Source organism: Carassius carassius, chromosome 8 (assembly GCF_963082965.1).
Source record: "Carassius carassius chromosome 8, fCarCar2.1, whole genome shotgun sequence".
In the NCBI taxonomy this organism is placed as follows: Eukaryota; Metazoa; Chordata; class Actinopteri; order Cypriniformes; family Cyprinidae; genus Carassius; species Carassius carassius.
The window spans coordinates 14,590,422-14,611,495 of NC_081762.1; the positions used below are offsets into that span (position 1 = coordinate 14,590,422).

Genomic DNA, 21,074 nt, shown 5'->3' on the forward strand with positions numbered 1-21,074 from the left:
CATCCCATATATTGGCTACCGATTGACGGACCTAGAGGTTCACGGAGTGATGGTCCCCCAGAAAGGTGTGATTATCGTGCAAGACCATTGTCTGGGTGCACATCGAGCCCTGTTGGGCATGAATGTCCTCGCTGATTGCTGGGAAGAGCTATTTCGGGCTAGGCCCGTATCGAAGATACCACCTGCAGAGAGGCCCAAGTGGGAGTGTGTGGTAGCTGACTGTCGAAGGGTGCAAATGAGCCAAGTCCGCAGGGAACAGGAAGAGGTAGGAAGAGTGATGTGTCGTTTTGCTTTGTCTGTCCCCGCAAAAAGTGAGGCTGTTGTGTGGGCGCGAGTACCGCCCCGAAGAGCGGGCCCAGAAGAGTGGGTGCTGGTGGAGCCCCATGTGGATTGTCCACAAGTGGAAGTGGCACGAGGATTATCGACGGTCCGGCGGGGGAGAGTCCCCGTGAGGATACGGAATGTACATCCATACGCGGTGCAACTACATCGGCACCAACGATTAGCCCGTCTGACAACGGTTACATCCCACCAAGTAAGGGAAGAGAGGGATATTAGTTTTCGTCAGGTGTGCCCCACTGTCATCGAGGTGGCCCTGACACAAGTAGACACCCCATGGGGTGGTATGGAGAGGAGTGTGCCGAGCCACCTGGCGGGTGAGTCGTTACAAGGGGAGGATTTAGAGCAAGCACAGACACAGAAGTTACAGGCCCTCCTTCGGAGATGGCAGCATGTGTTCGCCACCCACGACGAAGACTACGGATGCACCCAGGTGGTACAACATCATATACCTACCGGGGATGCAGGGCCCAGCCGGGAGAGATATCGCCCAATTCCGCCCACTTTGTATACCGAGGTACGTACACTCCTGCAAGGCATGCTGAAGCAAGGAGTTGTTAGGGAAAGCAGCAGCCCGTGGGCGGCCCCCATAGTGCTGGTGCAAAAGAAGACGGGGGCTTGGAGATTCTGCGTGGACTACCGTAAGCTGAACCTCGTGACTAAGAAAGACGCTTTCCCTTTGCCACGGGTCGAAGATTCGCTTGCCAGCCTCACGCAGTCGGCATGGTACTCTACCCTAGATTTGGCCAGTGGCTACTGGCAGGTGCAGGTGGCCGAAGCAGACCGGGAGAAGACTGCCTTTACAACCCCGTTTGGACTATTTGAATGGGACCGGATGCCTTTCGGGCTCTGTAACGCTCCGGCCACCTTCCAGCGGCTGATGCAGCGGTGCTTGGGAGGTCAGTTAATGGAGTCAGTATTAGTTTACCTGGATGATGTGATTGTCTACTCCCCAGGTTTTGATTCACACCTGAGGCACCTCGAGGAAGTCTTTCGGGCCATGGAGAAGTACGGATTGAAACTACAGCCCAATAAGTGTCACTTACTACGGAGAGAAGTCAACTTTCTGGGCCACGTGGTCAGTGCGGCTGGAGTGTCCGTAGATCCTGGAAAGGTATCGGCCGTGAAGGACTGGAAGGCCCCGAGGACAGTGAGGCAAGTGCGATCCTTTTTAGGATTTGTGGGATACTATAGGCGTTTCATAAAGGACTTTTCAAAAATTGCTAAACCCCTTAATCAGTTGCTGGTTGGCACAGGTCGTAACCGGGGCCGGGGGTCGCCCAACGTAGACTGGGATGCAAATTGTGAGTCGGCGTTCCAGACATTGAAGCAGGAGCTGCTACAGGCCCCTATCTTGGCATACGCAGATTTCACAAAACCATTCCTTTTGTATACAGATGCCAGCAATCTCGGGCTGGGAGCGGTGTTGGCTCAACGGCAGGACGGAGTTGAGAGGGTCATCGCGTACGCCAGCCGGAGCCTCCACCCAGCCGAGAGGAACGATGCGAACTATAGTTCTTTCAAATTGGAGCTGCTGGCGTTGAAGTGGGCCCTAAGTGAGAAATTTAAAGACTACCTCTGGGGTGCCAAGGTGACGATCATTACAGACAATAACCCATTAGTACACTTACAGACGGCGAAGCTGGGAGCCGTGGAGCAGCGGTGGGTGGCCCAACTGGCCAACTTTGACTATCAACTACAGTACCGACCAGGGCGTGAACACACGAACGCGGACGTCCTCTCAAGGCTGCCCGAAGCGGAAAGCCCCGGAGGGGCCAGCCCGGAGGAGGGCTATATGGTAGGAGCAGTAGAGGCACCAGGCAGCAGACAAGAGGCCGTGCCTGAGAACTGGGGATGGGATCCCCGTCGGTGGAGGGAGAGACAGGCCAGGGATCAAGATGTGCGGCTGGTAAGAGAATGGCTGGAACAGGGCCGACGGCTGACGCCAGCGGAGAGGTTAGCCCAGACGGATACTGGGAGGAGGCTGCTGGGGCAATGGGACAGGCTGGAGCTGAGAGATGGCGTTTTGTGCAGAAGGGTCAGTGACCCGAAGTTGGGCGAAGAAGTACGCCAGATCGTGGTACCCGCAGATGAGGTAACGGCTTTAGTTTCGGCGTACCACAACCAGTTGGGGCATCAGGGACAGGAGAGGACCGTGTCCCTGCTTAGGAGATTCTTCTTTTGGCCCGGGCTAGAGGCATCGGTGCACGCCCTAATTCAAGCTTGCCCGAGATGCATATTGTTTAAGTCCAGACGGGAGGTCCGAGCGCCAATGGTACCCATCCATGCGAAGGCCCCCCTTCATATCATGGCTATGGACTTCTTGACACTGGGCCGACCACGAGATCGCTACCAGAACATCTTGGTAATAACGGATTTGTTCACAAAGTACGCTTGGGCTATCCCCACCCTCGACCAGACTGCAACCACCACCGCTACAGTTTTATGGCGGGCCGTCTTCCAGACGTTCGGATGCCCGGAGTTTCTGCACTCCGATCAAGGAGCCAACTTTGAGTCCAGGGTAATTAGAGAACTATGCCAGTTGTACGGTTGCACGAAAACTCACACCACTTCGTATCATCCTCAGGGGAACGGCGGCTGTGAGAGATTCAATCAGACCCTATTGGGGCTGCTGGGGACCTTGGACCAACAACGGCAGGACGATTGGGTGAGTGCCTTGCCAAACCTCCTACAGGCCTATAACAACAGTATACATAGTACTACGGGTTACGCTCCCACTTACCTGATGTTTGGCAGACACATACGAATGCCTACTGACCTGGTCCTAGGAGTGATAGCCGACCAAGAGGAAGCAAGTGTAACGGAGTGGGTGGGGCGCCATCACCAGCGCTGGCATTTCGCCTACGAGCAGGTGTCGAAAAGGATACAGACGGCAGGAGAGAAAAGTAAGCGGTTGTATGATCGGACTGCTAGAGAAGCCCCTCTACTGCCAGGAGAGAGGGTGTTGGTGAGAGATAATCGGCGGCAGGGGAAGGGGAAACTGAGTGACCGTTGGGAGGCCACCCCTTATGTAGTCTGCCGGCAGCAGAGGCCGGGGCAGCCGGTCTATACCATCCGGCCAGAAGGGAAGTCAGGCCCCGACCGTGTGGTGCACCGGAACATGATTCGCCCATGCCCTAACTACCCTGAAGCCGTGGAAGAAGTCCCCACGGAACCTGTACCAGCGGCCCCCTGGATTGAAGGTTGGGCTGTGGTACCAGGGAGACCCGTGGTGGCACCACCCCCGATCGCCCCGAGAGAACCAGAAGCAGCCCCTGAACAAGCTGAGCCCGATTCACCAGTGAGACGATCCCAGCGAGAGAACCGAGGCCGACCCCCTGCCCGCTATGGGGAGTGGACAGCCCGAGGACGTTCTAGGGACTAGAACGGATTGGCGGGGGAGGATGTCACAAGGTGACGATCTTTAGGGGCGGAACCAAAATTCGGAAGTTTGGTTCCGCCCGGAAGCGTTTCCGCCCGGACCGGAAAAACAGAACACCGGAACTTCCGGTAGCGCCGTAAGAAGGAAAATCAGGGAATTCGATGCACCTGTGCCTAGTTAGGGACAGCGGTTGGTGATTGGAGGATACGCTGGACAAGGCAGTACTTAAGGCCAAGTTATTTCCCAGTCTGGGAAGCTCTTTTTGGTGTGTGTGAAGCACTGGGTTGTGCCCGTCTTGGTACGCTGCTGGTAGCTGTCTAACTCTCTCTCTCCCTCAGGCTGGAATTGTATGATTGTGAAGACATCGCGAACCTTAAAGGTTGAGAAGTGAACAGATTATACGGCGAACTGAGACGACGTGAAAAAGGGGATTGGAAGTGGCATTGATGTGAGTACTAAGAGCCAGTCGAAAGTGCCCTGTATATTGACCTGGCGTTGTGTAGATCTCTCCAGGAGGAGGAGGGCGGCCCTACCCCTAATATAGTGTGGTGGGAGAGCCGAAGGAATACTTATTGAAGTAGTCACAACGACGACATCACTAGCTAGGCCGCATATTCCATCGCCAGATCCGAACCAAGCGAAGTGAAGGGAGACGGGTGTCCTTTCCGTACACTGAGTGTGGTGGGTGAGTCTTCGTGCTGTGAAAACCTATAATTTTGACGTGGTGTTGTATATTGCTGTGGGCTGCTGTGTATTGCCGTGTGTCCTGTCAGATAAACCCCCGCCTTCACGCACTTCGGCGTGGGAGGACAAGGAGATTGCTGGTCCTAGCCTAGTTCAGTACAGTATATGTTGTGAGCGTGCTTCAGATCTCCGGAGATAGCACGGTACGCTGTGTCCAGCCCAGAGGTGAAAGCCATCCAAAGCAGAGTAACTGTGTTTTGTGTCCAAGTTGATACCTGTGGAGAGGAAAGGAAAGAGAGTGAGTAACACAAGGAGAAACAGAGGAAATCTGTACTTACAGTGCGCTGTGTTCAGCCCAGAGGTGAGAGCCATTCAAAGCAAACTAACGGTGCTATTGTGCCCAAGTTGATATCTGTGGAGAGGAAAAGGAGAGAGAGGGAATAACACGAGGAGGAATAGAGCGAACCCTGTACTTACAGTACGCTGTGTCCAGCCCAGAGGTGAGAGCCATCTAAAGCAAACTAACTGTGCTATTGTGCCCAAGTTGATACCTGTGGAGAGAAAAGGAGAGAGAGGTGAATAACACGAGGAGGAATAGAGCGAACCCTGTACTTACAGTACGCTGTGTCCAGCCCAGAGGTGAGAGCCATTCAAAGCAAACTAACTGTGCTATTGTGCCCAAGTTGATACCTGTGGAGAGAAAAGGAGAGAGAGAGTGAATAACACGAGGAGGAATAGAGCGAACCCTGTACTTACAGTACGCTGTGTCCAGCGAAGAGGTGAGAGCCATTCAAAGCAAACTAACTGTGCTATTGTGCCCAAGTTGATACCTGTGGAGAGAAAAGGAGAGAGAGTGGGTAACACGAGGAGAGACTGAGGAAACCTGCACTTACGCCGCTGCCTGTGGAGAAAGAGAAAGCGAGTGAGCACCCAAGGAACGAACTGTGTGAACCAGTACTTACTGTGAGCTGTAATCAGCGAAGAGGTGAGAGCAAAACCAAGCCGAACTAACTGTGCCTGTGTGTCCCAGCCGTTGCCTGTGGAGAAAGAGAAAGCGAGTGAGCACCCAAGGAACGAACTGTGTGAACCAGTACTTACTGTGAGCTGTAATCAGCGAAGAGGTGAGAGCAAAACCAAGCTGAATTAACTGTGCCTGTGTGTCCCAGCCGTTGCCTGTGGAGAAAGAGAAAGAGCCCGTTGCCTGTGGAGGAAGAGAAAGAGAGTGAGCACCTCGAGAACGAACTGTGTGAACCAGTACTTACCGTGAGCTGTATTCAGCGAAGAGGAGGAAGAAGGAGGGCGCTACGGATACCTAAGACTCAGGCCGGGGCCCGAGTCCCACGCCCCGGATCCCCGTGGCCCCCTTGCTCCCTGACCTCTTCCCGGCCATAGCCCATCTGGAGGGCCGAGTCAGAGTTTAGTTTTAATTGCCCTTTCCCTATTCCCCAAGCTATTTTTAAATATTTAAATAAAGATTGTTTTATCACTTACTTGTTCTCGTGTTGTTTGGCCATTGGGTCGGGTTTGGGGACCTCCTCGAGGTGGAAGTTGAGAAGGGGTGTGGCTTAGTTAAAGCATAGCCAGCCCCTGGGTGTGACACATGCTAAGGAAAGCTGCTAGTGAAGGGTTTGGGACTGTGCTTTTGTGGTGTCATGAACCAATCAGCATTCTTATGATATAATTTCCCTCTAAAGAGATTAGTATTGTTACTGTTTAAGGTATAGTCTGTGTCATTTTAACCCCTTACCAGGATGAAGAGCGCCTCGTTGGCAAATGTTTGATGGTCTGGGATGGTGGAGAAAACAGAAAGCACCAGACAGCTGAACACTAGGAGAAAACTGAAACACAAACAAACACACACAAACTAACAGGTCAAAATACAGTACAAAACTGGGATGAGTGTTGTATTTTTATTTGTAAGTAATACTTTATCATGTAAAACAATGTCAGATTTATTATTTGATCTATACCTAAACACCTCAGGAAACAACAGTAAAAATACAAATCAACAACAAAAAAAGCACAAATATCACAACAACATAGCAAAGACTGAACAAAAACTCAAAAACAAACATGTGTTCTACACGTACTAATGACTATTGGCCTCTGGTGGACAGAGAAACTCGCCATGACACCCCATAATCCAAGCTGGCTTTCAGCTCATACACACAGATGCTCTTAATCACTGCTGTCACAGACCCTGCTTGGAAAGCCCAGCATGCCCACTCAAAATGGAGTGGATAAAAGCAGAGATTACAGCCCCGCTTCCTGCCATTTCTCTGGAGTACTCAGACTCTTTTTTAAAAAAAGGGGCCCTTTCGCAAGAACTGGGGTTCCCGGATGCCTCCAGGTGCTCCAGCTGAAGCTTTGTAAAATAAAAGCTGGATTCGCCCCGTGGTTCTCAGAGAAGCTCTTGGAGTCCGACTGGCTCTGCGCAAGCAGCTGCTGCTGGGGATGATGCCAAACCAGACACATCTGGCCCGCTCACTCATACTTCTCAGCTCTGCGATCTAACTGTACAAGTTTTTGGGTGTAATGTGACAGTTTGGAGCAACAGCATCTTGGTTGAGAGGAAAAGTAAGATGATTCAAATAGTCACAACAAAGGAACTTCATTGCTTAAAGGGATAGTTCACCCAAAAATAATAATTCTGTCATTAATTACTCAACCTCATGGCGTCTCAAACTTATAAGTCCTTTGTTCATCTTCGGAACACAAATGAAGATATTTTTGATGAAATCCAAGAGTTTTCTGACCCTGCATAGGCAGCAACGCAACTACCACGTTCAAGGCCCAGAAATGTAGTAAGGACATCGTCCATGTGACATCAATGGTTAACCTTAATTTTGTAAACTATTTCCTTACTACCTTACAGTTTTGGAACAACATAAGGGCGAGAAATTAATGACAGAGCGTTCATTTTTGTGTAAACTAGCCCTTTAACGAGACCCATAAGGAAATTCAACTCCTGGGGCGTTCACAATCAATTATTGATAGAAACAGTAGGTTGCTAATAGTTAATAGCTAATGAATGAAGAGCATTATGACTGAGAGATCTAAATGAGTGGCTGTACACTGATTCACTCAAAAAAGAGGAAGGAGACAAAGATAGGCAAACAGCCAGTTAACATCATCCTCCAAATACAGTACTGATAATACGCTGACATAAGAGGAGCCCATAAACACTTAAAAATGCCAAGGATAATAATACATTTTCCAGAGTTTACAGTGTCTACCATCCCAAAGAATGAGTAAAAAAAAACACTAATAGATAAATCTGTAATCCATGCCTTCGTGTGTTGGATGGAAAAGCAGCAGAAAACAAATCTATTCTGCAAATCACGGGTGAGTGGAAACACCTGTTGTTTCAAGTAAACAAACAAGATTAATAATACATGAATTTTAGTGCTAATTTAACATGCACAAACACTTTTCAAACGTATTTAATAAACTTGGTTTCTGGAGGCATTTTCCAAAGTTTTACTTTTAAACAGTTTCTGAAAGGTTGAAATTTCCTCCATTTGCAGTATCTGTTTGCAGTTCGGAGTGCAAGAAAACAATTATGACTTTAAGATCAACAATTAAAAAAAACTAAACTAATTTTAGATAGTATCTTTCTAAATATATATCTTGGACTGAGAGAATGACGGATCTAATTAAGATATATATAAGATCATGGGAAATATTAGGGCACTGATCGGAAGTTTTAAACATGCTCTTCAAGCATTATCTATAAATCATTTTTTTTGAAAACCTCAGAAGACTAAAAGGTCATCCCTAAACCATTTCTGCTGAATGTGACTCATTAACTAAACTAAACTAATGTACTGTAGGTAAAACTATCCCTCATAAAACAACAGACTGAAAAAAAGGGCAAAAGCACTGGAAGCTAAGGCCCAGTTACCCAGTCCTGAATCATCAACACTCTGACTGGACGGACAGAGGAAGAAAATGCCCAGAAACTGCTTAGCTGCCCCGAAAACGATGAACACAGTAAAAAATAGATACATTAGAGCATGTGAAGACCATGTGCAGCTTGCATTTCAGCTGAGAAGCAAGTTTTGAACCCAACCTCCAAGCCCAAAGTCAATCTGCCAAAAGCAGAAATCAAATCCTCAAATCAGCAGAAATGATAGTCTCATGAGGTGAAAACAATGCAGTGCCACGTGTATTTGTATTTCCTGGTAAGCACATGATTTGGCTGTAAATCATGTCGATACCATTCTCTGATGGTGTTCCTGTGTTGACAGTTGGTACAGGTTAAAATTTTACACTAAAAAAAGTAGCAAAATACTTTTTATTCAGAAATTGCTATATTTAATTAAAAGTATTACATCGAAACTGCAAATACACATTCAACTAAACATGAAATTCTGAATTACAAAAAGACTAAAATGACTTTCTTTTAAAATGTACTAGATTAAACTTAAAAAAAACTTTGAAAGATAATAATAATAAATTTAAAGTGTAAAAAAAGGTTTAATCAAGAAAAATTTTACAGTGTAGGAAAATCCCATGTGAAATCAAATTCACAGACATCAAATGGACCTTGCTTCATAAGATTACTTCATACTTCATACTGCCTTTAAATTGTGATTTAAAGATTTTTTGTTGCTTTTGCGCTCTTCTATTATAATATAATATATATTAATAATAAAATAAAAATATTTGGATAAATTACAGATATATGGCATAGCAGCATTCATGCTAACACACTGCAAAACAAAATCTTTAATTAAATACAGATGAGAAAAAAACACCATATCATATTTCATATCATTATTATTATGATCATACATTATTAATTTTCAATTAAAACTATGCTTTTAATTTCAGGTAAGCTGCTCACTTTAAGCAACAGTTTATTCATCACCAGATATTTCAGACAGAATCCAAACAATCCACCCATCCAGGTCTGGCACAAAGAAAACAGAAATCATAGGTAAACCAAAGAACCTGTTCTACTTTTATAAAACTGAATGTGGGTTATGAAATAATTATGGCAATAATGCAGCATAACCTTTTTCGCTGTTCTCATTCTCTGCGATATGTTAAGATGAAGTATGCTGTAGTGGACCCTGCTGTGGTCCTCATTAGACTAAATCTTAGGCTAAATTCATCACTTGGACTGTTAATACGCCATAAAAGCCACAGCGAGATGAAAGCATGAGCACACAGATATGGGCCATGTGGGTAAACAGGGGATGATGAATAGTGAGGGCTTTCACACATTGCTGAGCTGGACTCTTTATACTGTACGCCACAAAACATCTGCGCATAACGGCAGAGATTCTGACCCTAATTCAATCACGGCAGGCTGATGGACCAGGTATCAGTTACACAACGAGAGAGATGAACATCAAGCTCCGCTGAGAGTGGAAGAAGGATAAATGTTTGGAAATGGAAAAAGTGGAAGGTGTCGTGATTTACCTAGGATTTCTTAATCCCAACACACTGGCAGAATAATATGTAGATGGGTTAAAAAAGCTAGAAAACAAACAGTATAGCAAATCAGAGAAAGAAGAGTGTAAGATTGTTCCTCTAAGCAGAGGACAAAGGTGGCAGCAGTGGAAAGCTCTATAAATATCCACGTGCCTTGAATTGTGACAGCCTGCAAATTTGTCCAGTACACACAACCACATTGTTAATGCTGCGAGGTGTCTGTGGGGAATATAAGAAAAGGAAAGAAAGGCTGAAGACGCAAAAAAAGATGAATGCCTTGATACTGTACAAGGCTTTATATAGTGCAATTATGTGTGTATGGTAACCCGACAAAAGAAAGAACATCTAAACATCTGTCCAAGTCACTGTTAAAAATGATTACCCAAGCAAATATTGATAAAATATATATATATTTTAATTATTATTATTATTGTAATCATTTTGGCTTGTTTGGTAATGTGTAGAGAGTCCTAACAATATCCAGCTTTCAGGAATACAAACAATGCAGCTTTTCTATAACAATATACTGTGATTTTGAATGGATTTTTCAAATAGGACTACTAGGAAAAACTGATTTTGAGGTTCAATACCATTCACGTTTTGCCAGCATGCACTGGTGCAAGAATAATTAATACGGCTGCATTGTTTGACTATTTTTCAACAACCCTATATAGGAAAAATGAGTTGGAGAAAGAATGAATAAATGGATGTTTCACCATTTTCCGACTTATGTACATTCTTACTGATGATTTTGTTAATTTGCCTGCATAACACTAACACTAATTTACTTAAAATGATTAAAGTTAACGTAATAATGTTAACGTTTTACAGTGAATGCAACAATTTTATGTGTAATTAGTTACTAAGTTATTTTTTCTGTGATTTAATTTTTAATTTAATTCTGAGTATAGATTGTAGAACATTTATATACAATAAAATTAAAAATGTAAAGTCTAACCTTAAAATGCATGCTTTTTGTGTACTCTTCTCACGTTAAATGCTTTGGTGAGTTAATAAGAATATTGGCAACACTTTAGTGTCCAATTCACACTATTAACTAGTTGGTTATTAGCATGAATATTACTGGGATATTGGCTGTTTATGATTACTTTAAAAAACACATATTAATGTCTTATTCTGCAAGACCTTATTCGAAATCCTTAATCCTACCCAATTCTTAAATTTAACTTTACTAATTATTAATAAGCAGTAATTAGGAGTATATTGAGGCAAAAATCATAAATAGTGAGGATTAGACCTTAATGTAAACTGTTACCAGAATAATTTATGCAGTTATCTATTATTTATTTGAAAGAATTAAAAGAACCATTTCATGTCTATCCTTGTACAATTAACTTGTCGATGCTGATACAGGATTTAGAAAGTAATTAGTAAATAGTAATTAAATACTTTTTGGAGAGAGTAATTTGTACAGTAACCTAATTACACTGTTGAAGATGTAATTAGTAACTAGTAATTAATTACTTTTTAGAGTAACTTGCTCAACACTGGAAGGCAAATTTAAAAAACTTTTAAGTTAAATTTTTTTATGATTAAACTTAAAGCCATGCAAACTGCTGGCTTCTGTTTTTTTAAATAAACAAATACAGCAAAATCATTTTATTACTGCAAAAGTATGAAGGGTTATGCAGCCATCTTCACATTCCAAGATTTGAAAATTAAGAAAAACAACTGTTCTAATGAGGGGAAACATATTGCTGAAGCATAAATAAAACAAGACACAGGTTTGGCAGCATAAGCTCTGCTGGGAAACACTGTGTAAAACCAAACAATCCATCCATAACACAAATCTGTTATCCACAGTCTAGAGAGCTGCCTGCTAAGTTCATAACAATTCATTTAATTGTAAAGTGGAATTGGAAGTCAGTGTTTAATACACTGTACACAGTTGTGAAAGATGTCAAAAAGAAGAAGTAGGAACAGACAACACAAGAGCGGGAAGTAAAGCTGCAACCAGACTGGAAAGCAGAAATCCTTAATGTCAGCGAAACAGGGTTAACACTGATACCTATCATACAAACAGAAATACTATCAGTGAAAATGAACACAGACACTTCCCAGAAGAAAGCACAGGCTCCAGCTACTGAATCATGAAAAACCGCTCTGCATGTGGAATCAGGGTATTATATGGTCATTTAAATTTTTTTAATCACAAACAAAATATAACAGCTTTGTATCAAAAGCCTGTTTCTGCCATAGAATATATATATATATATATATATATATATATATATATATATATATATATATATATATATATATATATATATATATATAGTTTACATGTCGTAATTCTGTTTTTGCTTCCACCATTGAGTAAAATATAAATATAACAGTTGCTTTATCATAATTTTCTTATCGCGATTTACAGTTTATATCTCACAATTATGACTTTTATTCCCAGAATTGTGTTCACATCTCACAATTCTCCGTTTATTTCTCGCAATTCTGACTAAAGATATAAACTCAGAATCGCAAGGAAGAAAAGTCATAATTGTGAGATAAAACTTGCAATGACATTTTTTTTAATTCTGAGGAAGAAGCAGATTTCATTTGTGCAAGGAGCAAACCATAAAAAAGTGGTTATTCACCTTTGCTGAGGCTCGCACCCAGACTACTATTATGACACTTTGCTGTTGTAGTGTTTTTTTGTGCAAATTCAGCTATGAGAATACCTTTCTTCTGCAGTCTTTATGTAAGCGGAAGATCATAAATTACTTCATTTTAATCAGATCACTGATATACTGTTGAGCCAACTGCAAATGGCATCTATCAGTGTGTCTCCACTATTCATTCATATCACATCCATTCACCAACACACACACGCTATGGCCTTCTGAACACACTCAGCTATCTGGAAACTCTCATTCACGCTATAGTTTGAAAGGGCACAATCATAGGCCACTGAGTCGCAGTATTGTGAGTGGGATATCTGCTGAGCTTGCTGAGAGGAAAAGCAGAAGAGCAGTGAGAGATGTTAATTGGACGGCAGAAGGATGATGAGAAGCTTGACATTTACAGACAATACTGTGACCATGAGCTGACAATTAGAGAATCCTCTCTATATCCTGAACAAACAGGATGTCACATGCAAAAACATCTAACCTTCCATGTTACCACATCTGCAATGTTACACACAAGCTACTGCATGTTAATGGTAAATACCAGATGTAGAACATAGAACAAGATTTTATTTTCTTTATACACATATATGTCATATTTTATAGTGGAAACTTTCACTATTTTTGTTATTGTTATCAGTTATCAGTATTTGAATAAATTTGTTGCATCCTTGCTGAATAAAAGTGTTAATGAGTAAAAGTATTAACTCTTATTACCCTAAACTTTTGAATGGTATTATAGATAGACATATAAAGGGGCAAAGATAAATAACAATAAAATATTACACTTCTATAATATCATCATAAAATATCAATCAAATATTAAAGATCAAATACATATTTAATTAGAAAATACTTTAAATGCTAAACTTCATAAAAAACGGAACCATTTTAATATGTATTTTGTGAACATATCACATTTTTACTGAAATGTTACCAACACCACATTCAATATCACACAAATATACACAAACTTGCACCGCTGCAAAAGATTTGAAGCAGTGCTTTCAAAGCACACACACCTTGCACACTTGCACTCATTCACGCGCACAATTCATTGCCCAGATTTTCAGTATTTATGTGCTGACATTTCACCGCTCAATGGACTGCAAACGTCACTCCTAAAAGCCCAAACCCTTGCAAAATACAATGCCTTTATTTACACATGAGGTGAGGAGAAGCCGCTGCATGTGGCCCACAGCTCTGTCAAAGAAGCTTTGATTTAATGCAGACTTCATTACACTCCAAACTGGATGCTTTCTGATTCAAACAATGATTGATATGTTTAAAATCTACTCTCTTTAAGTTACTATTATTATTTGATCGTATTGGATATACCATGCATGCTCACTGAAAAAACATTGCATTATGTATTATTTATAAATGTAAAAATACTACATTTATGGAACAACCAAATATTTCTACTTATTTCTGATCATTTTTCATTACTCTAATCCAAATTGTATGGATAAGAACCACCAATCTTTCTTTTGATTAAGAGGAACACGTTTGGCATGGAGTACGGATAATTGTTTAATAGGTGCACGGTCAAACTGAGGTCTTTGTTCAGTTAAAGAAGTGAACCTGCAATCGAATTGTCAGAAATAGACAGAACTTCTGTTTATTTAGTGGGAATTTCCTTTAGTGGATTATAAGATTAGCAGGAACTGGCCAGTGGATTGAACAACAACAAAAGAAAGAAGTGGCTTTAACATTTGACCTGAGACTGACTGGTCATTTTTAGGAATTCGAGGGTGTGAGAAAAAGGAAACGTTTACACATTTTTGCATTTATGCATTCATGCATTAATACTTACATTGCACGTACTGTATATCTGCACTTTGTTTTTTATGATGAGAGAATTCACAAGAGAGCCAAATTTAGTCAGAGAGGCATGCAATGAACAACAAAACTCTGTGTTTCAGCGATAACTCATCTGGATGCCTCTGATTGGGCATTGCATTCATAAGCTCAACATAATCATGTGTGATTGGTCATAATGCGCAACACTGTAAAAACACAAATAAGTAAGCGCTAATATTACTTACATAGTATTACTAGCCTGACAATAATAATAATGATAATAATAATCGTCTTGGTATTGTCAAAGGAATCAGCTACAGGAGATATCTCTGAGTATTGTCGATACACAATACTATCATCTATCGGCACAACCCTACTATGATGCAAACATTTACTCAATTAAAATGTTAAAAAAGGAATATTTATCTTTACTTCAAAACAAGAATATAGCAGAAGACAGTAAATATTCAACTTGGTGTAGGCCTTTTACTTTCGAAGTGTTGTATGAAAGTGAAAGTAGGCTACACTACCTGTTCTAAGGTTTGGGGTCAGTAAAACATTATTTTCTGAAAGGAATTAATACTTTTAGTCAGCAAAGATGCATTAAACTGATCAAAAGTGACTATTAAGACGTATAATGTTACAAACGATTTTTATTTCAAATAAATGCTGTTCATATATGCATATAGAATTATAGGTAAGGGTCAAATGTCACCTACATGTGTTTTGGATGTAATATCACAACCCTGAATAGTTAAAATAGCTTTTAAGGATATGTACTAGAGGCTTAAACTTACAATATAGTATACAGTATCGGTTAGAACAATACATTTTGAATGCATATATATATATATATATATATATATATATATATATATTTCTATAGTAGTTTATGTACGTCTTCTTGTCAAAAAAAAAAAAAAATTCTACCTTAATTTGAGTGTATACATTTTTGTGTGTTATAAATACTGTATGTACACACACACATGGACACACACACACACACACACACGCTTATGAAATATCCTAAAATGTGGGTCTAAAAAAAAACAGTTCCTAGAAATAAGCCCCATGAATTATGTAAAAACATTTAGCCAATCAAAGTTACACAAGCCTGATCATGGAGTGTCATTGTCTCTGTTCGGCTGAGATGACACAGAATTGTCCCTTTGACCCTCGGGTGGGAACGTTCTTTTGAAGACAGCCTTATTAACAGACAAGTGATGGGAGCATCTGGCAGCAAAGAAGAGATGTTTATAGAGCACGCCAAATGCTATCTCACCATTACGCTTATCATACACAGTACTATTTACAAGATCAGCAGGCTACCATCTTTGACCAAGACTTCAAACATGGACCTTCTGGTTCATCTAAACGACTGCAGTGGCACGCAAGAGTGTAATCAAGGGTGCAGCACCTTGTCAACACTGCTGGAACTGACACAAAACACAGTACAGAGACTCCACCACTGCTATCTCATCACTACTGAGCTTTAACCTGGAGTTACTGATACAGTTACAGTGGATGCAGCAAACATATGTTAGATATATAATATTCTCCCATCTAACCTGACAACAGTAAGATTTCTTTTTTTAGGACATTTATCAGCAAGGATGCATTAATTGTAAAAATAAATAAATAAATAAGTAACATTTACATTATTACAAAAGATTTCAATTTCAGGTAAAATGCATTTTTATGGCATATAATAAGAATCCTAAATAAATAATTATGGTTTTCACAAAAATATCAAGCAGCATAACATCATTATTAGGAAAGAAATAATAAATTAGCATGACTAACATAAATGGCTGCTGAAAATTCACCTTATTTATTTATTAAATAAATAAATAATGAAATAAAATAATAAATAAAAATGTACACATTAAAGTTGCCAATTGATAATTTGTTTAAAAAAATTAAATAAAATTCTGTAATTGTCAAGACAAGAATTTATTTTGTTTAGTATCTAAATAATCAAAATATATAACTGTTTTAATATCTTAAAAAAATTAATAAAAATACAATTTCTATATTGTTTATATAAAAAGATATATAAAGAGGAAGCAAGGTTATGGAGAAAAGCTGAGGCTGAATAGATAGGCCTAATGCTGATCTAAATGATCTGTTTCTTTTTTTCTAGCTGTCTTGTTATCTTAGTAAAACTACTGAGTAATACAAGAGAGACACAACAAGAAACACTGAGATCATCTGTAAATTCTTTTCCTTCATCATATGACATCTTGTAGGAAACAGAGCCAAGATAAGGCCATCCAGGCTAGCAGATGCTAGGAAGCTTTTGTAGCTTCACAAAGAAAAACATGCACAGTATCACACATACACAGATAAACACACACACGTATACTGTATACACACCTACTTGGATCTGTCAGGCCTAATAAATAACTTGCAAAAACGTTACCTCATTGTTACATATCCAAGTACATACTCAGTTTAACTGTATCCATAACTAACAACACAGGGAAAACACATCAAAAATATTCCAAAATAAAAACTATTCTTTCATGGAAATTAAAAACTAGAATCTATGATCACAGAAAAAAAACACTATTAATTAATAAGATTCCCAGTGAATAAACTGATTTATAGTAGATAATGATATTATAGACCTTAGTTGAAACTCATAGAAAAAATGCATGAGTGCAAAGATAGTCAATATGACCCAAATCGTAAGAGGTTAATGGGGGCAGACTGACTTTCTGCATTCAAAAATTCCATAAAAACATTACTGATTTTTAAAAATAGAATATTTTTTTAATGGATATTGGTACTAGCAACATAGTTTGCGGTTATTAGTTTACTAATATGTTCACTCAGATCAGATACACAAAAACCAAACCACTTTGTGAGTCGTCAGGATGCTAACCCTTATAAATACCTCTCTATATTATGAATTTGTTTTAGTACTGTTGCTATGGTGAGGTTTCCCGACATGTTTATAGAACCTGCCATTATAAATTAAAGGGCCTTAACAACACTTAAGGGGACTTACACAAGACATCAGCTGCCGACCGGCAACCAGCAGGGAGGTGGGAGTAGGAGGTTAGCTCTGTCCATTTTTCAGTAAAGACATTTACATGGGTTCCTTATTTACTAAAGTCTCCATTTCTAATCATTCTATGCAAATTACAGACACAGCACAACAGTCCATGATGTAGGAACACCTAAGAATTCAGCAATTAATTAAGAATCAGAAGTTTAAGAATCATATGGCAATGTCAAATGTCCAACTTCTCCACCAACAATTGGGGCATGTTGTCACAAAAGTCAATGCATAGTATATTTTTCATGCACAATAGCATTGTGTCAAAACTTTAAGGCATTAAGGTGAAAATGAATGTTAGAAAATAAAATATTGAAAAATAATCACTGGAGTAGTGTGACAAGTTTTGAGCCATTTTAACATTTTAAACCATTTCAGTCTGCAAATGTAGACGCTTAATAACTATGTTTTCAATCACTACATTCCATTGTTCCTGTAAACTATAAAATACTTATGTTTTATGTAAAAGTGCCATTTCTGTGAATGCTCTGAAAATATCTTGAATGCTTATGTTTTAATTTACGACAAATTAGTCAATTCATATTAAACATTACAGGGATAGTTCACCCAAGAATGAAACCTACCGACCCTCATGTCGTTTCAAACCCAAACGATTCTGGTTAATTTTCAAAACATAAATTAAGATAGTTTTAATGAAACTTCAAGATATTTTAACGAAAGATATTTTAATCCCTATATTGAAAGACCAGGAATGACCATAAAGGAACCATAAAATCAACCCATACCTGTATATCGAGCAGTCCAATCTTGTGAAGGTATACAATCATTTTTTTGTGACAATGGAGTTGAAGATCCAAATTCAAGGCTTTATTAAGTGGGTAGTCAGACAGGCTTGGTCAAACAATGGCAAAAAATGATAGCCAAGGCAAGGCAAAATCATAATCAGGGCAATTCAGTGTTGTTGCGCCCAAAATGTGGAACTCTCTCCCCCGATCACTCCGTTCTGTTAACACTATCTCTGAATTCAAATCCATGCTCAAAACACACCTATTTTCTGAATGTTATAGTTCTTAGTTTTTTTTTTTTTTTCTCTGCTGGTTGCTGCCCCATCTACCCAATTCTCACTACTGTACTTGCACTCTCAATTGCCTACTGTTGTTCTATCTGCTCTCTTTGTCAACTGCCTTTATTGTTGTTTGTTTATTGTAAAGTGTCCTTGAGCTCTGGAAAGGCGCTATATAAATAAAACTTATTATTATTATTATTATTATTATAATCGACTATAAGACAGTGGTCAGGGCAGGCAGCAAACAATCAGAATCAAGGAAACAGTGCAGTGTCAAAATACAGGCAGGGCAAAACTAGGAAAACACAGGAAGAAACATGGAAACTAGTAATATGCTAAAGGCTAACAAACAATAATCAGTCCTGTGTGTGTCTGCGAGAGCATCTTTTATAGTCCTTGAAACAGGTGACAACAGATAATTGGTTCCTAGGCAGAAGGTATCTAGGAAATGGAGTCCGGGCTGGAGTGGCAAGGGCATGGGGTGGAGTGTCCTCAGCAAGAGCTCACAGGCACTCCAGCTGGTAATTGTAACACTGGTTACCTGGACTTTATATGGAGGGAGACACTCAGGTTTCAATTTGTAATCCCAAAGATTAACCAAAGCTTTATCCCTCCCAGGCTCAAATTAAGTTTTAGTAATTTAGTAACTTTAGTAACCTTTAGTAAAGTTTTTAGTACTCCAGATACATAAAATATGTATCTGGAGTAACAAGGTTTTAGTTTTTAACTGTTGCAATCAGCAACACCTGCCTTGAGAGGGTTATGGGTTTGGAAAAACTTGACAGCAGTGCAATTGATGACAGAATTATCTAATTATCTACTATCTATTATAAGTCAAAATAATTCTTTTTTTTTTTTTCAAAAAAGGTAATTTTCAGATCACTTTTAAATAAATAGTGTGAGTGGTTATTATACACATGCACGCCAGTACACTAACATGCACCTTCATACAGATATAAGTTTAAAACTAAACTGTTTCATTGTTTCAATCTGCTGAGTGTGTATTTCAGACAATTTAAGTTAATGGTATTTTAACCATTAATAATACACATATAAAACCGCTGTGATGAACCCTCTTAGTTTGCAGAGTGTTATTAACTTTTAGTTTGGATGGCGAACAATAATATGAATAATGCACAATGCCACTGCAAATGAGGAGTGGCTAACCTTAATTCTAACCCCAAAATAAATCCAGGACCACAACATAAACCTCACAACAATCAAAACATCAAATGACTGACATTCACTGTTACAGTGTTTATGAAAGCAGGATCAAATGCTAGGAATGTCCCCCAGCTCCATACAAAAGACAGTGTTCTAAAGGCAGAAGTATTTGAAGCATCCCTATCATGCCTAAGTCTCGGTTGATGAACTTTGATGTCTGGGGTTGTGAAAACCACCTGAGTACAGTAAGATGGTTACATCCACTTAAAATAAGCCTCGGTCAAAGGCTTGCATCAGAAAAATATCAGGCAAAAATAACATTACATAAACAGAGATTACAGCAGATTAAAGGGGTATCAACACTGGTCTGGATCACGTTACACAGTATGACAGTTGTGCAGTTTTGAGCCTTTGGTCTTTCCGTCTCTCTCTGTGCTTTCAAACGCAGGTCACCATCAGATCTCCTTGTGAGGATGTGTATTTGATTCAAAGATTCAGATGGATATCGAATTACGTCAATAAATCAAGAGCGCTCCTGCATTTCAGCAGAAAAAAAAAATTTTTTTTGATCACACATGGTTGCTTTACTATTTACTCGCTCTAGGAAATCTGTTAAGCATGGCCGACTTTGTGAAAGCAGTGATTTGACTGGCAGCTATGCACTTGCTAGATTAACATGGCAATTAATCACTGTGATTCATTGGGAAAAAAATAACACTAACAAAGCGCAGAATACACACAATCTTAACCCTGAGTCAGCGTTTGTAAATTACACTGCGAACACTAGACTATCAGCTGGAAAACAGTCTAAGCTCCTGTTCGTCATTATCCTGGAAACTTAAAACCCACTGTGCCTCATCCTGGGAGAGACAGGTCGTCCCGCGGGAAACATTTTTGCCCCGAAAGGAGAAATGAATCCACCGCATCAGGACTTCTTCTCCAGCGCTCTGTCACAAGGACGAACCACCACACCATGCTATCTTTTACTGCAACTGCTCCCGCAATAATTTAACTTTATTTTCATCTTTAACATAATTTGAAAATGTACATATTAACATTTGGTGTACTCTGGCTACAAGGCACATGAGAACCAATGATGGTTGTCAGCATGACGTCATATATTTGGATATGTATAAAGATGAATGAGATTTGAGTGTGAATAAAAACTTGGTGTTTTTAAAAGATTTTGTTTTCCCCATACTTTGATTGTGTGGACAAGAGCAGAATTAACTCTTATGTTTGAAAAAAAATTGAAAGATTATGTGACACTGAAGACTGGAGTAATGGTTGCTGGAATTTCAGCTTTGCATCACAGGATCAAAATGCATTTTAAAATGTACTTACAAATTCTACTATTTAACAAACCATCCCCCCTTTTTTATGTTTAAACATTTTTCAAATCAAACATTAAAAACCTTAAAAAGACCCAATTTTTTATAGTAATGTATGCATAAATTAAAAAAAAAATGTATTGCAATTATTGAACAAAATTATGAAAAATAAAAATTGTTTATCATTATTTCCTGT

The 21,074-nt window shown here is 39.9% G+C and overlaps 1 protein-coding gene across 1 annotated transcript in view; it reads right to left on the reverse strand.

The window, feature by feature from the left end:
* Window positions 1–21,074, reverse strand: part of LOC132145387 (potassium voltage-gated channel subfamily KQT member 4) — a 53,039-nt gene that overhangs the window by 22,658 nt on the left and 9,307 nt on the right. The window contains exon 2 of the mRNA XM_059556379.1: window positions 6,153–6,243. Within this exon, the coding sequence (XP_059412362.1) occupies window positions 6,153–6,243 (91 nt within the window). The remainder of the gene's footprint in view (window positions 1–6,152; window positions 6,244–21,074) is intronic.